Source organism: Falco cherrug, chromosome 2, assembly GCF_023634085.1.
Source record: "Falco cherrug isolate bFalChe1 chromosome 2, bFalChe1.pri, whole genome shotgun sequence".
Lineage (NCBI taxonomy): Eukaryota > Metazoa > Chordata > Aves > Falconiformes > Falconidae > Falco > Falco cherrug.
The window spans coordinates 22,106,600-22,124,896 of NC_073698.1; the positions used below are offsets into that span (position 1 = coordinate 22,106,600).

At 40.3% G+C, this 18,297-nt stretch overlaps 1 protein-coding gene across 4 annotated transcripts in view; it reads right to left on the minus strand.

The window, feature by feature from the left end:
- The window catches only part of ATP8A2 (ATPase phospholipid transporting 8A2), a 349,977-nt gene that overhangs the window by 31,875 nt on the left and 299,805 nt on the right, over positions 1–18,297 (minus strand). For all 4 annotated transcript variants that reach the window (XM_055702611.1, XM_055702612.1, XM_055702613.1 and 1 more), the window contains one exon: positions 6,096–6,184. In XM_055702611.1, coding sequence (XP_055558586.1) covers positions 6,096–6,184 — 89 coding nt within the window. The remainder of the gene's footprint in view (positions 1–6,095; positions 6,185–18,297) is intronic.

An 18,297-nucleotide genomic window follows, 5' to 3' on the forward strand; every position in this document is an offset into this window, starting at 1 on the left:
TGTGGGACCCGGGTGTTCACACAAAAGAGCTGGGATTCACTGAATATTCATGGCAGGAAAACATGATTCTACTCTGTCTTTTGAGCTACACGTAGTGCTGCTCTGAGAACCTGAGGAGAGTCTCAGATAATAATTGCCATTCAAGCCCCTTTATTTTCATTTATCAGTCTCACATGACTTGGAAAGGCACCTCTCGCCCCACTGAGCTTTCAAAGTGGCGGTAACAAGAGCGGCTATGTCCTCTTTTCTCGGCTGGGGGATTCAAAGAGCAATCCATGTACCACTTGTGCAATGAAAATTTGGAGAGCAATGTCCCCCATGAAGAGACCTGGGCCTTTTTTTTCCCAGTTTCACCTACTGCTCCCGTGCTCTTCAGCGTAAGTTACATTGATATAAGGACATGATCTAGTCCCCTCTGCTTGACGTGTACAAGCAATAATACAAACCACAGGGAACTTCCTCCAACAGGCAGGTTTTGATTAGCTGCTTCTTTCTGTGTAACTTAAAGAAGTCCTGTGAGGTAATGTTGATTTGCACCTGACTACACAATAAGCCTGAAAACAAGATGGAGCCGAATTGGTTGAGACATCACTTCCTTCATGGCATGATGAGAGGGCTGGAGCACCTCTCCTGGGAAGAGAGGCTGAGAGAGTTGGGGTGGTTCAGGCTGGAGAAGGCTCCAGGGACACCTTAGAGCAGCCTTCCAGCACCTAAAGGAGCCTACAGGAAAGCTGGAGAGGGACTTTTTGCAAGGGCATGTAGTGACAGGACAAGGGGGAATGGCTTTAAACTGAAAGAGGGCAGATTTAGGTTAGACATTAGGAAGAAATTCTTTCCTGTGAGGGCGGTGAGGCCCTGGCACAGGTTGCCCAGAGCAGCTGTGGCTGCCCCATCCCTGGCAGTGCTCAAGGCCAGGCTGGATGGGGCTGTGAGCAGCCTGGTCTGGTGGGAGGTGTCCCTGCCCATGGCAGGGGGGTGGGACTAGGTGATCTTGAAGGTCCCTTCCAACCCAAACCATTCTATGATTAAAGTAATAGTCTTCAACTCTAGAGGTGGCAAAAATTTCTTTACAAATTTTCTAAGAGTCTTATATGCAGATAACAATCTTTAACCAAAGATGTAAAACAATGTAAAATTCCCTCTAGCAGAAAAATAATAGCTGCTGTATAGTTAATTAAAATATAATGAAGATGCATTTATTTTTAAAAAGCATGATTCTTACTACTTCGTCCATGGGGAATAACAAAGACCACAAAATCTTTGCTGGTACTATTTTAGATGACAGTGTCTTCATATTAATACTAGGTTATCCAAGTCCTGTGGTCTTTGTATTGCTGATTAGGCCCCCAATGTCTCAAAATGAGAAACTAAATTAAAACTACTTTTCAAAACACATCTGCATGTAAGAGGAAAAACATAGAACAACAAAAGATGAATCACGGCAACATCTGGAGGTAAAGAATATCAGGATGTACTCAGAAGAGCACCCTATTAAAACAAACCACCAGAGGTGTGTGTTTTGCAAGGGAACACCAATGTACTGTGATGGAAGAGATCAGCAGCAAGGATGTTTTTACAGTGCATGTTTCAAAAACTGAAGTTACAAATAGCTGCACAGAAATTAATTAGATTCAAGTTCCGATAACTACTTAGGCTAATGATTAGACTGGTCTCCTCTTTGAGGAAGGGAAACTATAGTGATTAAAATGAGAAAGCTTTGAGCTATTAATTCTTATAATCTTTACAGTTGGCTTCACTATCACACACCTTCATTTCAGTAAACATTTAAATTTGAGTTACACTGAAATTTTGACCTTGAACTCATCTCTTACCTTTAAAAAGAGGCTATACCTACTATTGCAAACTTGAAGACTGAGCATATTTGGAACTTTTAAAATAATTTCCAACCAGTTTTCCCCACAGACAAGAACACAGAAATCTACAAGTTATTCAGCCTCTCATAAGGTTCCATGTTTATCTTGCCGCATACTGTAAGATATAAGAGATTTTTGTCTTTTCCCTTAGAGCGAATACTGAATTCAAAATTTTACAGAATGGAGCCTAAGCAAAGTCCAGTTGGTGTAGCACAGCACAAAGAGCCATTGCACAGCTATTTCACAATATGGAAAAAATACTGTTGTCCTAAAGTTGAGGGTACTGAAGTATTTTTTAAGTAGTGTGAAATGATGAAATAGATGGGCTCTGCCTCTGGTGTGGTGGGTATCCAAAAAGCAACAATAAACCCACAGGTAATTGTCATGCACTGAGTCATCCCTTCAACTTGAAAGCAAGAGCATCCATGAAAGAGTCAGTAATTAAGTATTTATAAAAAGGACCTGAGCTAACCTATCCACACGTTTCTCCAAAAGCAAATACTAAAATATGGTATTACAATTGCCTCAGAGCTTGGGATTGCTCCTATCAAAGTCAACTGCAAATATTCCATGGACTGCTGGCAGCAGGACTGGATACTTCATGACTTTTTCGCAACAGTGCATTAATAACTTCTGATATGCAAAAATACAGGTAGAAGACTTGGCTTTTACCTGGTACTTCACAAGTTGCCCTAGATGCACAATCAGTCCTCAATAAATGATGAGATCTTGTGTTCAGTGTTATGTTCAGCTGAAAACTGATGCACTCCATGAAGACAAACTCGCCTTTCCCCTCACACACTGGGATATAAAGATCATGGACCATAAGAAGAGGCAAAACATTATCTTTGTATTTTGGGTGGCCCTTCCCCTTCCAAGCCAGGGAAGCACACAGCTTCACTCCACTGCCTCAGGAGAATATTTAGGGGGTTTGGGAGGCCAGAATCTGCCAGGGAGAAGCATGGTCACACTCAAACTTTTCTGAAACACGACGACACCTGTACTCTGGCTCATTATCCTCAACGCCATTTTAGGAGTCTTATGCTCCAGGGACCACAAGCATGTGCAAGGACAGGAAGAGCTCCTCATACCTTCTCTCTTCTTTACACTGTGGAGTTGGCGTGTACAACATGTTTCTTTCATCACAGTAAAAAAAAAAATACATGAAGATTTTGGTAACGATTGGAAGGCTCAGACAATTTTTCACTGTAACACCGAGACATCAATTATTAATAAACCTTTGCCCTCTTGCCTAATTTTGCTGTAATACACTCTTGTGTTTTTACGGCTCCCACACTGATTTGTGGCTCAGCTATTTTGAGACTTCCTAGCACCAGTGACATGTATTCAAGTGACACATGCCAACTGTGAGGAAGCACTCACCTTACAAAGCTCTGTTCATTGCAATGGTAGCACAACTGGGACTTCTATCAGGAAAAAACCAAATCCAAACCAAGCCACTGCATTCAGGGTAGTGGACTGAAGTTAACAATGTGGTATTGCAGCCAAGTATTAATAATAAGCTTCTTTCCCTTAAAAAAACGTTTTCCACATTTCCTTGATTCACTTAAAAGGGGAGGAAAAAAAAGTAAATAAAACCCCCTGGAGCTGCAGAAAACACGGAAGATAAAAGGTGTGTTGGTAACTGTTGCCTGTGTAATGAAGGCAACATGTAAAACTAGCTCTTGCTTCCAGCGTTACAAGTTTTGGTAGGGGATGCAGAACAGCAGTTTAGAAACAAAGATTTGTATGGGTTTCAAATACACTTTCCTAACCCTTTTAACCTTCTTCCAGACAAAAACCTCTGTACTATATTTATTTTGTACTGAAATTAATCATGTACCTTTTGGGTCACATGGATGCTCTTTCTGTGCATAACTTCATGTCCAAAAGAAACTGAAAGGGATAAATTCCATGACTCTGAGAAGTCCGAGCTGCTGGAATTTTACGGCCAAAACCAGATTCTGTTGAATTACAGACAGCAATGTGGTGTAACCACTGCTGTGGAAATGTGCCGGCTGATTTCCAGAGGCCTTAGGCTCAAGTTTTGAATGGCAAGGCTCTTGGAAAGGAAACAGACCTTTACTCCTTCCATATGGCAGTGCTGATAGCTGTGTCATTTCATTTATCCTAGTTAAAATGTTAATGGTGTTAATTTTTCAGTGACGGGTTAAAGGAAAAAAAAGTAGCCCTGCCCAGAAAACAGATTTTTTGCTTAATGTTGATAGGAGCCTCCTGTTTAAAATCTGTTGGGAAAATACCTAGTATGTCTGTATATATACGTGTTTGTCTTGAGAGCTTCACAATCTCTGTACATTCTTGGTCTGAACCACTGAAAGGATTGTGTTGCTGAGGTTTCTCTAAGAAATACTGAAGAACAGGCTGAGTCAGTAACAGAATTTTAAACGAGCGATAGCTGAGGATGAGCCTACTTTGGTCTGGTCTTGTATTACAGTTCTTGAGACATTTTCGCCAAGAACCAATAAGAACAGAGAACAACTTCGGGACGTTCAACTATCATGAAAACATTTCAACAGCTAAAGAGTAATCTTGGACACCTAAATATGTATTTGATCCCTGATGCTACAAACAGTTCAGCTCCTATTTAGCTTTAATCACAAAAGTAGTTCCAATGACTTCTAAGCAGGTAATTTTAACTAATGCCTGACACAGGGGCAGGGCCTGTTATGCTAAGAGAATTCGAAGTTTTTGGTTTTCAGAGCTTTAAAAAGCAGGTCATAGACAAAGCTAAGTATCTAAATTTAAACATTTTGGCCCCAACTTTAGAATTTTAAAATAATTTTCACTTGGAGAAGTTTAGTGAGTGTAACAAAAATCCCTCTAGTGTGCTAGGCTATTAAATCATTTTTTGGCCTGAACAGAAAATTTACATTATGATACCTAGTTTTAGTTTTAGTAGTGTAGCTCATGAAAATTAAGCTGAAGAAGAAAACAGGAAAACATTTAAGAAGTGCTTACTGATTGGTAGATTTGCCTCCTACCAGTTTAATTTAGCTGTGCTATCAATGCTATAGGGAAAAAAAAAAAGACTGTCAGATATATGCATATAACCTGATTTATTCTTTTACGCTAATTTTGAAATGTGCCTGTGTTTGGGAAACTTTCTGTTTTTTTCAGTATTTTCTGCAATTCTCTGTAAAGAAAATAGGTGGAATTGGCAGTGTTCAGATAATGGTTGGACTGGATGATCTTAAAAATCTTTTCCAACCTAAATGATTCTGTGATTCTGAGAGTCTTCATTGGCTGACCAACAGCTCGTTCCTGGGGCATAGTGTTACGTACATGTTACGATGCTTTCACTTGCAGCCTTTGTGACAATTGACAAGCTAACTTATATTCCCTCATCTCCCCAGCTAGGATCTGTCCTGGGTCCTCCTCACACAAGGTTATTACATATCCATGTAATAAAACCTTCTTGGTCATAACACATCTTTCCAAGAGAAAGGGTGAAAGCTTTGGTGCTTAAAACAATTGAAAGCAAGCTGAACAAAACACTAGAAATTCTAAGTGAAAAGGATACTTCTGCATTTCAAATTGCAATGGTAAAGAAGGTAAGTTGCTGCTCCTTAAAATCGAAGTTCTTGAAATTGCTTACCTTCCGCAATGCTTTGAAACCACAGTTTTTAAAGAGGCTTGTATTTCACAAGGATTGTTCGTCCTCTCTGGGCAGGGAAGGAATTATTATGACTTCAACCATAAGAGTGCAGAGCATTGCTCTTCCCTCAGTTATGTCTTGGAAGACCCACTGTTGAAGGAGAGCCTAAAGAGCAGCTGACAAAGAACTTGGAGCTTACTGGGTATGGATTAGTGCACCACATTATTGCTTTCTACCTAACCTTAGCCAAATGGAACAAATTATGTGCTCCTTTTTAAGAGCAGAGAATTTCTGATGTCTGATTTAAATTTGCATTTAACTAAAGGCTAGACAACACAAATAATCATAAGATGACACATATTCATTACACACACATGGCTGCCTCCTTCAGATTCAGGACTAACTAATTCTCTCACACTGCAGGTTGTATCGGCAAGTGAGACAGAAATCAGTCCCACTTCACTTGGCTTAGACATCTTCCAAAGGAGTATCACCATTTTGCATTCACTAAAAGGCTTTGTAGTTCTTTATAGAAAATACTGGACTGGACAACATGTGCTACAGAATAATTCCTGTAACACAGAGAGGAACGGTTCAGGACTTACGCTGTCCATGCCACGTCTTTAACAAGGCATGCAGTGGGCACGAGAAACAAGCCAAACCAGAAGTATCCACATCTTAACACCATTCCAGCCTGCAAAGAAAACAAATACATAAATCATGAATATTTTCAAGCCATTACATGTTAAGGGGTTTGTTTACAAGCAAAAAGGTAGAGCGATGGCATCAAACAGATCCATGATGTGGGTGATGTTGAAATCCGTTGGTGGGGTAAGTCTCATCAACTCTTAACATAAGTCAGGCCTACAATTAACAAACAGCAATGGCATTTTCACATTTCGGTCATTGCTTATGATCTTAAATTCCTTATACATTTTCAAAAAAAAAAAAATCAAGCGTTTTGACCAAATCACTGATATTGATTTGTGGATCCAGGCAAACACATCTTCATTCATGGAGAATAGCACCGCGAGTATATTTAGATTGCACTTTTGACTGTCTTTTGTACCCTTTGCTTAATCTCTTTCTACCCACTGTTCTGTATCTCTGAGCAGCATCCAACTGACATGAAAAAAATTTTCACATTTCTCACTAAAATGCTTCAGTCATATTCCACTTAAATACAGAACTTCCTCTTCCAACTACAGCTGCCTGAAACCCAGGGTGGGAAAGATTCACTCCTATCCTACAAATGGGTTTTTTTTACAAACAAAGAGCTCAAAGTTTATATTTGCATTTTTCTTGTTGTAACACTTGAACAAAAAGCTTGGTAGGATTTAAGAAGGAAGATAACTGGAAACCCTTCCAGTCCCAGCATACACACATGGTTATGGAACAAAGTTGAAATATAGCACTGTTTACAGAAATGCTATTTTAGGTGATCAGAATCTTGTACGGATAAATTAATGGTAAGGCCCAGGTTTGCTACATGGAAGACTTGAGATGACCTCACCACCTCTTTCATGCACACACATGCACAATTCCCGTAAGAATCATTTAAGTTCTCTAGTGCATTAGAAACAGAAAAGATTTTTCTTCTGTAGTGATTCGTGTGCAGTACACAACTAAAACAGGGGCTGAAAGGTGGCAGCAGCATTCCCAGTGGTTAGCCACATTTTACTCACTTGCCAGTTAGGAATGTTACCATATCACTTCCCCAAAACCTTTATTTACTTCTCAACGTTTTGTATGCCACATACAATACACACACACACCTACTGACGTTCACGTGCAATGTCACCGAAGGCGGGGGGACCCATAGCCATGGACACAGCACTAAAGCAGCTGTCCCCCCGCAGTGTAATACAGGCTTGGCTGTGGCTCACAGCTGAGCACCCCGCAGAGCGGCAGCCTGCAATGCTGAAGCGTCAGGGCATTTTACAGACAAAGCTGAGCTACAGAACACTGAACCAAATAGGACATCTACTAGCCTTTGAAACACGTTGTGAGAAGACAAAATTTGTAATTATACCCTTCCTAAGACAATGTGGTTGATGGCAACAGAAGGAACTTGCACCACTCAGCAAAGCTTTAAAGCCGAGAAAAGCTATCACTGCCTTGCCAGGACGCCCACCCGTAGCACCCAGCATCCTCTCCTCGCGTTGATGGCTGTTTAAAGTTATCCAACTCACAACTGAGTCAAATATAACAGCAACTTGCCCTTCAACTGCCAAGTAGTGAGTGCTTCCAAAAGTGTTTTTCACTTCTGAATGTTAAATCCTCCATGCTGTTGCTGGACTGACAGATCAGCGGTAAATCTTGTACTGAAACCAAGAGCGTGCTAGACTGTGCTAAAACATTTATGGAGACTTTGCCACCCACACAGCCAGTAAGCAAACACACTCCAGCCCCAGAATCAGCTCTCAGTTATTTGTGAGCCCTCAAGCCTACTTTCACATGGGAATGCCAGAAGCATACGGGCAGTTTTGTTCTAGGCCTAAGAAAGATGATGTGCAGGAACAAGAAGGAAATCATAACTTTATTGTTAGCCAAAGAGCCAAACTGTAGTTACACAGTGGCAAAACATAATGAGATTTATCCTGATGTTTTACTTTTCTTTGGCTGTGACCCTGCAAGTGCTAGCAGTCTGATCACATCAGCATTTCCACTGACCATCCTTCCACTGCCGGTGCTAAAAAGGGCTAAAAAAGAGCCACAGTATTCTATATGCATTTTCTGCTATTTTTGCTTCAAATATTTTAAATTCCACTTTTTGCTTTTCTAGCTGAAAGCAGCTCTACACACTTTCAAAGTGCAGAACAATCTTAGTACATGTTCAATAGAAGTTTAAGTGCTGTTACTGTTACTACAAATGTTGATATCTCAAGTCAATGGCTATGAATTTGGACAACTCACACTGACACCAAAAAAACCCTCAAGCCAAATACTTTTGCCCGCAATTAAGCTTTTTACTCAAGTATTATTCTGTTCCAAAACTGCAGCATAACAGTAAAACTATTCATCTCACCTGAATCCTGTCAGACACACGCACTTTACTACTGGCAAGCATTTTTCTGCACAACCCTTTCCAAGATTTTACTCCAATGCCCGAGCCCATCTGGAATTTGGCTTCCCTGCTCGTCTCTAGTTTCCTCTTGGAGTTGTATGACCGCTGTGCTGCGGGATGGGGAACTGGTTTATCTTGCAGACACAGCTCTGCCTCTGAACTCTGCCTCCTCTCTGAAAGCACCACCATCTGCTCACAAGACGAGGAGCTCCTCAGCAGAAGAGTCACTGGAAACCACCTAACATATTCTGGGGACATCCACAGACAGCCTTTTTACGATATTCTCCAACTTGTGGGATAGAGGACTGGGTTATGAATAGAAACTATAGTTAAAACACCTATATATCACAACAAAGCCTTCCTCAGGCTTCACAGCTGTTGCTGTTCTCCATCCCAGTTGTTCAGCTATTCCTGACAGCAGCAAAGACAGTACCACAATACATCTTCGATGAACCACAGCATTTCCATACTCAGTCCCAATGAGTAACACACTTCAGCTATCAGTTATCACCCCCCGATAAAAAAAGCAGAGCTACTAAACAGGAATCACCACCATTTTAAATTCTTTTTAAGAAGGTCACAAGAAGGACGAGTAGAAATAATTTGGTTTTTAAACAAATTCAAAAATTGACCAGTTCTGTCATCACACAGGCCCCATGATATGCAACTAAGTAATTTTTATCCTGTCTACTGACGTAAACATTAGTGACTAGCACATCCAAAGCTAGCTACCAGAAGCCATTAATCACAAGGCATCCCAAAACCACTCCAGACTAATGCAAGTCCTCCTGCTGAAGACACTGCAGCCTAAACTGCTGCCATCAGTAGACTGCCTTCCAAGCACTGATAAGACCGCCACAGTAAAATCATTCATTTTACAGGAGTGATACCATTTGTTAAGATGAAAGAATGGGAATAAGAAAAGAAAGGACAAAACACATTAGCTCCAATTATTTCACAATTGAGAAGCAAACAATTTAGGTCCCAATACCTTTAACCTCCTGTAAAGTGTTTTTGTAAGGGTGGGTACTTCCTTTTTTTCTTTGAAACACAGTTAAAAAAAAATCAATACTACTGGCCAGTCAGAATGACTAGGAATATGTGGCTCTGCACTATTATTTCAGAAAGCCTAAGTTAAGAGGGTGGTTGTTTTTTTTTTGTTGGGGGTGGGGTTGAGTTTGGGTTTTTTGGTTTGTTTTAAGTGAAGGACATGCTCTGCACAAGTGTACCAAATAGGGAATGGATTGTTTAAAAAAAAAAAGTATCTTATGGAATAAATTTCAAACTCTTTTCTCCATTTTACTACTCTTAGTATGCAAATATGCATAATTCATAGTTTTACTGTTCCACCAATAGGTGGTGCCACTATTTTCAACAACAACTTCCCAGGAGAACAGAGCCTGAAGCGCCCAGGAGTGGGAAATCAAATAGCCAGAAAGTTTTGGTTTTCTTATCACAGCATGGTTAGACAACTACTGGGGACCAGTAAATGCTTCAGACCAAACAAGGGTCTCAATCATCTTACAACATTCAAGAAAATTGGGATGAAATTTAAATTCATATTTTGAATAATAAAAGCTTTTCATTACTTCATTTCCTCATATATCCATGCAACCTAACTCTGATAAAAAATGGACAGCAAAAGTGTAAGACCACGATAGAAACCACTGGGTTTATATTTGCAGTGCAACAAAAAATATTATTGGAAGTATGCCTGGATCCTGATTATAATTCTCTCCACGAGGCATGGATAATGACCCAATAAGCTGCTCAATTATGATTTCATATCCATTTAATTCCAGCTTTATACACCAGGGATCCAAATCCAACCTGCAGTCAGGTGACCACAGTCAGATCGCTTTGGTCCCCACTAGTCAAAAGCGGATGATAGCATGGCACTGCCTTTGGCAGCACTTGGGAAAGGAGGAGAGAGGATGAAGATAGCAACATTATTATTGTGAAAGGTTCTCCTATGATAACACCACAAGAAGTGTTCACTGCCATCAGATGCTACTGATCTAGACACCTGGGCCACTGAAGGATCCAGCTGATGAGAGACCTGCCTGGAGCTGCAAGTGCAGCTCTAGGAGCCTTGGCCCTGCTGCTCCAATTGCATTGCCTCAATAAAACAAAAAAAACCAGAAAGCAGTGCATCACCAGCAGGCAGTTAACCCCATCTTAAGGTAGTCAGCTGAGATGGACAAGGTAGTCTACCTGCCAGCACCTCTCCTCCATCAATTCTAGACTAATGGCTTGGTCTGAACACACCACTTGAGAAGGGCTAAAGCTGGGACAGGGAAATCCCAGTTGGTCACTCTGCTCCCAGCCTATGTTAGACAAGTCACTGGGAAGCATGTCTGTTACTCAGTCGATGAGGACAATCATCTTCAAAGCCTGCCTCAGCCCATCGCTCTGAGGTGCTCCTCCTAGGGTCTCAGTCTCAGACATTTTCCCACCAATGACAGGGTGCTACTAGCTTGGGCAAACAGCCACACTCCATTGATCCCAAAGTCCCAGCACCTCACCTGATGGCATGGTGTATGGAGAAATATATTATTCTCCATGAGAAGCTCAGGCCTCAACACTGGGACATTGCAGCAATGCTCCTACTTTACCCTGGAAACTCCCATATTCCTGGGGAAGACTGCATTTTATTCGCTCTGCAGATTCAGTAAGGCTGATTAAGAAACTGCTTTTAAGGTCTAGGAAATATTTTCAGTAGAAAGTAAATAACCTTGAAATTGTTGTACTTTCAGTGATGTTACATCTTACGTATCTTTGCTGCAGGTTTTTGGTTTGGTTTTTTTTTTAATGCTTTTCATGACTAAATTTGAAACCTCACTGCAATATGACCAGGAACAGATTCCATACATGAAAAAACTATCCGACTGTGAAGAATATCACTGAGCAAACTCCCTTGCAAACATCTGATGTATTTATACAGTTTGCAGACCACTACCCAGCTCTGTTTTCCTTTAGAGAGCTACACCGTGCATCCTCTGCATGTTTTGGGTCCTCTTAGGAGTGAGTGTTTCAGTGCCAGCACCGGGTAGTTTTCTTCTTTCACAAGACCTGGAAGTTTAACCTTGAAAGGGCAAAAATGTTCATCCTTATCAACCAAGTGGCTATTTTTAAGGAGACACAGGACTTGCCACACACTAAAACTGTAAGCACATGCCATGCAACAACTGGAAGATACTGTGTCAAAGCAATCCATTTTTTCATAAACTGTTCTGAAACCATCAACTAGCAATGGCTTTCTCCCACTTTAGGTGATAAACCAGCATCTGTTAGATTCAGTCAAAAGCACCTACTATTTCTATCAGCTTATGTGGAATGATCAGTATCTCCACCCCATGCTGCTACACTGTACAAAACACACAAATTCTGTTACAATTACTGGATTATGCAAGATCCTTAAAATGCTACAAATACCAGACCCACCGTAAAGATCATATACATTAAAACCCAAGTGCCAAGAGATGACAGGGCTTGCTCATGGTCACACAAATCAATTACAGTGCTGGGCAGATTGCCCAAGACCCTCAATTAAATCACACTACAGAGAGATTGAGTGTACTGGAGCCTGAGTATGAAATATAATCAATATTGAAGAATGCAGTCTCAAGGATTTTCCCTGTGCACGCTGGAACATAATCTAGCCTCAACATGACTTGGTGCTTAAGAACTTTTCCCCCCCCAATACAGCTGTAGCCAACTCCAGGATGGATAGATTTACTAGATTCAGGGCTGACAGGTGTGATCAACAGATTTATCAGCTCCCTCTTCAACAAGCATCTTGGCTGGAAAGGTGCCTAAAGAATAACCCCTTTGGGTTAGTGGCAAAGTGTTAAAAAATGAGACAGAAGAATTTGATTCCCCCTCCCGCTTAGACCACTGGGAGTCAGGAGTACCTCAAATGAAATCAGCAGAGTTCTGCCACTGAAAGGTTGGCTGCATATTTCCATGTCTGAAATAAAGATGTGCAATGTTTTCCATAATGTAAGAGTTTTCATTCTAAAATGACTCAGATGAAAACAATGACCTCACCGGCTGGCTGGATTTAACACAATGACACATTGGTCCAGTCTCAAACCTATTTCCTCCCTCTCGCAGTCTCCACTCACACAGCCATGTCCCCTTGAGAGCAGTAAAAGGAGGAAAGAAAAAAAAAGTATCAGATACCTCACTCAGATATTTTACTCCTTTTCCTTAATTTTATCAGTCATACTTACAACCATATAAAAGTCTAGAGTAAGACATCTATCCACTAACTAGCTTCTATGACAGTTACCAAGCTTATTGTTAATTTTAATGTAATACCTGGATATAAATGTAGGGAGGGATGACAAGAGCAGTACTTGGAGCAAAAAGAAAAATGCCAACACAGTATCACAAAAGGCACATAATTCAGCATTCCTAGTCAAGCTCAAGGTATTTTGAGATAGGTCTCAGGCAAGAAGCTTTTCATTAAAGAACTTGCTAGTTGCAATGGTTAAAAGAAAGCATGAAAATACAAACTAAACTCCAGTAAACCCAGAAAAATATAATGTCAACTCAAAAAAAGACAAACCAGTTGCTCAAAGTTCTTTCATGATCAGAAAATTCCAGGTACAGGCAATACAAAACTACAAACCCCAAAATTAGTATCTTCAAGAGGAAAGAAAAAAACCCACATCAAACCCAACTTCACATACACCGCCGTGATTTTGGAAAAACTATTTAGATAGGAGCGCAGTGAAACCCTCAGATCTTTTACTTCCTTTTATTTTCTTGTTAGGAACGATTTTTCCATAATGGAAGAACACAGTGAGTTAGCAACCTATTTGTATTCTATTTCTTAATGTAATTTACAAAATTATTATTTGATACATAAATTAATATATCATTGGGCAAACGTGTCCCAAAGGGTGTTAATAAGCTCTGTTATGTGTTAACTAAAATATATTCTACATACACAGCCTCACCTAAGAAAAAAAATACTATCTCATTACTTAATTAGTATACAACACTACCAATTAAACATGGAGCCTGCCCATGTTACTCTCTATTATAACTGTGATAGCACAGAATTAAGAAAATAAATCAGATTGTGTTTTAATTTGATTTTATGATTCACTTGCAGTGTAAACTGATGTAATTTCATCCAGCCTATCACTTGTTTTTCATTATTGGTTACATTAAGCTCAATAAAAAAAATGTAAATTAGTGTTTCTTCAAAGCCACTTACAGAAGACTGTTGGTTAAAAATTAGTAGCAAAACCATGCTCCATGTAAATGGAAATAAGTGGATTCCTGAAATTTTATTAGAAAACACAGATACCATTAACCAAAGAACCTTCTCCTTGAAGTGGATGAAATACATCAGTAAATCTTTACATAAATGGCAGCAGGAGCTAATTATTCTTCCTAGTTAAAAATAAACTATCTAAAAATATAATTCTGTTTTACTCTGAGCTCCCCCAGTACAAACTAAAATCACTGAATAAGAGTAATTCCTTCCTTTACATGCGTTCTTGTGGACCATGGACTCTCTGAAAAAAAACCCAACAAGCTACTGAGGCAGAAGACACTGCTGATGGCATCCAAGGTTTATTTTTCTTCACCCGAGTCAGGCTTGATACTACTCTGAATCATAAGATAGTCTGAGTTTTCCGAGATGTCTCCAATTATACAGTTGTGCAACACTATATAATCTTCCTTTATATTTCAGTTTAAGATGAACTCACCCTCGAGGACGTGGAAGAACAGGCCCACGGGTAGCTACTTGCTGATGGGTGGTGACCTGCCACAGTGCTGTAAACTTCACTCAGCCCAAGTCAAATCTGTAGGAAAATGTGCTTCCCAGTATAAAAGCAAAGTCACCCCTATAGACATTTTTTTAGAATCTTTGCAGTTTATCTTTCCTTCCACCTCAAAATAAACCAACACAGGCATAAATAGGAAGAACAAAGTAAATCTGAAACAGTAACTTTGGTAGACCTGACAATGAAACAGTTTGTTTTGTTCACAGATTCATGCACTTTAGTATAAACTACTCTGCATATAAAAAGAAATATATACATTATGCTTCTCCTTTTGAAGTCATGGTCACTTGTTTGGTGCCTCTAACTTTTTCTGTGCAGGTTTTAATAGTAACCACTCTTGTATAGTGGTTGTCCTTATTTAATAACTGTGCCTTTATCACAAAAGCTGCAGGGGGAAAAAAAGAATTAAATTTTACAGACCCCACCTTTGAATTTAAAACTCTAAGGGAGTAATTATGTTTAGCAGAAGCCATTCCTTGCCAGTGAAGATATAAGATATTTGTACAACCTGCTGAGTTACACCTACAAAGAGAATCAAAACCTTTGAGTTTCCTGGCTTTGTGTGTCTAAATTTTCCAACTGTGCTACTGCAACAACACTAGCTTCCTCGCATAAACCACATTTGTTGCAAGATACTCTTTCCTCCTCAATATTAGCAAAGTAGCACGCCTGAGTAAAAAGGTGCTCTACCAAAAGAAGAAAGACCACTTTCAGGAACCCTGGTCTTACTCCAGCTCTGCCATGGTTTCACAGTATGAATTTGGGCATCTGTCCTAACCTCAGAGAAAATACAGAAAAAACAGTCAACCTCACTGGAGTGTTTCAAAAATAACTTTTTAAACAACTGTTTAAGTAGTATATTGAAAAATAGGTTTGTTATATTAGTATCAAATAACACTTTCCCCATCTCACATGATTGTTTTATTTTTTAAAAATAATCTCTGAAATCTGCACTTACTCCTTTTCTATTTGTTTTGCCACTGAGTAAGAGAGCAGATTAAAAAAGAAAACATACACCACATTAAGCTATACCATTTCAGGTATATTTCAGGTAAGTATACATATTTCAGGTAAGTATAAATTAGGTATCATCCACTTGCCAGAGCCATCTGAATGATTTAATCTTCTGATTGAAGCTGCTGACCAGAACTCAAGTTCTACAGCATGTATAAAGATCTGGAATGGCCAGTGGCAAAATTGTCATCAATATTAAATTAGATTCTGCACTTTGTCCCCACATCTGGCAAATAAGTTGACTTTAGCAATACTGCTGCTCTCCAGAGCCCTGATCCAGCAATTTAAATGGGGCGTGCAGACATCTACGCTTCCAGGCAGCTGGAAAGTACAGTGACTCTACACATGGTTTGCTGCTTGCAGTGGGCTACAGCATCACAATCCACAAATGGGAAGAATGGGAGTTTTGCTATTTTTTGTTTTTAACTTATTTCCTGATATGATTTGAGATTAAGTTTACCAGGATAACATTATTCCCTATGTCTTTTATCTTGTAGATTCCTTAATAGTTCAAGAGATTCAGAAAACGGCTGATAATGACACAGCATGAATTAGACCTAGTAACTGCAAGGCTCAGAGAAGTAGGTATTATCCAGTTTTTCAAACTGGGGTATAGTCTTATACATCAATGAGCAGGTTGAATTCTTAGTGAAGTTAACAGCAGCTGAAAGTACATCACTTCCGTAGAGAGGGCTTTGTATTCTGCAAAACTACATCCTGTAAACTCAATTTTATAGACCTTCATCTGTTCTTAATCTGTTGTAGCGATGGTGACTTGCATCACATAACAGTCATTACTTCCCTACACTGTATTTCTCCAGGAAGACTAGTTTACTAGCTCAGTCACTACACATTCAGCTGGGATTTTATCTTCAGGCAATGGTTATTTCTTAAAGCATACTCTGAACACAGTTAGCTCAAAGTTTTCTTCACTGTAATACTGCCTCTCTTGAAGGCTCTCAAGACTTCGGGTTATTTTAGTTCGACTCAGATCAATGGGGCCTTACCATAGATGGGTACTTTTTCCCATAAAACCATGGTTCTTTCCTTCGTTTTCATTCCTAGAGCTATTTATTTCACTGCCTGAGCACACACGGCCGCTTCATACAGCCACCTTGCCTTTGTTCCTTGCATTATCATATAAGCAGTACACGTGCAGTGATTCCCACCACACCCTCTGGCCAAACCCGGGAGATGCACCGTCTCTCCCTTCTTCCTTTCACCCTTTACCGAAATCTTCATAACAGCAGCACAAATAGTAGTGATTTACATAAATTCTCTTTTCCACACCACATAGCAAATCACAGCTACAAATGCCTGCTCTGAACCTATAGATATATGAACGGCAGACAAAAGTTAGCTTCCCAGCCCGCAGAGATGCCCAACAAGCCCACTGGTATGTGGTGCACTGTTTGATGTCTGTAGGGGATAGCTAGTGCCATGACAGATCTTCCGCGCTGCTCAGTCTTGGTCACCTTGTGCCATCCCTATTTCTCCATACACGGCTGATGTCTGGGCATATGACATGCAAAACACAACAGCCAGAGACACACCTAACCGCTGAAGACAGACAGTCCCACAGGAAACGTTCTCAATCATAAAACATCGACAAAATGCCACAACCACCACAAGCACTGGCCCAAGGTGAGGAGGGCAGGCAGCACAGCCACCTCCTGTCCCTGCATCCCTTCCCAGCAAGGCAGACCAGGCAACCTTTCCACCTGTGATGTGCGACGGAGGTGGCACCACTTTTAAGAGATGCATATTGCCAGCTTCTTTGTTGGGAAGAACACTGCAGAAGTACAATACCATTTTGTGCACTAACTTTATTATATTGATTTATGCTCTCCCTTTAATTAAAAGGTACCAGGAAAACATTTGTTTTTGATTCCGATGCTCAAACCCACTGAGACTCCTTTCAGACAACTCCTCAGCACAGGTTCAGCAGGCCCTGTCTACATCACCACAATGAATTACTTCCATGAACGCACGGGCCAAAACCCTTCCCGAATCCTTCCCCCTAATCCCCGACATCTGTTCTGCGTCCAGGCTGGGCTGCGGTGGGGACCTGCCAGTGCCTGCTGTCAGCATGGCCGCAGATGAGTAAACACACCAGCGCCCGTGTCGGGCTGCCATGTGATTTCAGCTGAGAGCTCCGGACATGGAGCACGGTTCTCATTTAAAGCCTTCGTAACTTCGAGGAAACACCTGTTAAGAAACTATCCAAAATAAATTTACCATGAGCCTTTTAAGAAAGAGAAAACCCATGATTGACAACAGCCGTACAAGATCCAACAGCAGCAGAATTAAAGCCCCATTACAAACCCTGACCAATTAAATACATAAACAACACCATTTTTCATTTCAGGGTAACAGTTACTATTTCATTTCTCATCTTCCACTTAGAATAGATACTCTTCACACTGGAAGACTGAAGTCTGACCTATTTTGACCCGGTTTATTTTCTTCTGTGTGCAAAAATCCTACAACGCCTTGTTGTGTGTAGTTTTAAAAGAAACACTCCCATATGGTTCCTCTTTAAAATGTCAGCAGCATATCATCGTGAGCAGTTTTAAAATAGTTTCTGCCTGGCTAGTGAAAAAAGGTGGATGGTGATATTCTGCTTAAAGCCTGCAAGGTACAGTAAATGAAAATCAGTAATTTTAGAATTACTATTAAAACCGTAGAAGTATTCAAATTTTCCAAAACATTACCAGTGACACCAGAAGCAGACCCCGAAGTCTTTCAAGTTTTTGAGTATCAGAGACAACCGTCATTTTTTAAAAAAAAGCTTGCCAACAATCTTCTAATTTAAACCATTGTTTTCCCCCCCTTTCGGGACTCTGGAGGTTTACCTAGGCTGATGCTGGGGACCTCTGCCTCCTCCCCATGCACACATCTGACCAGCAACCACACTGC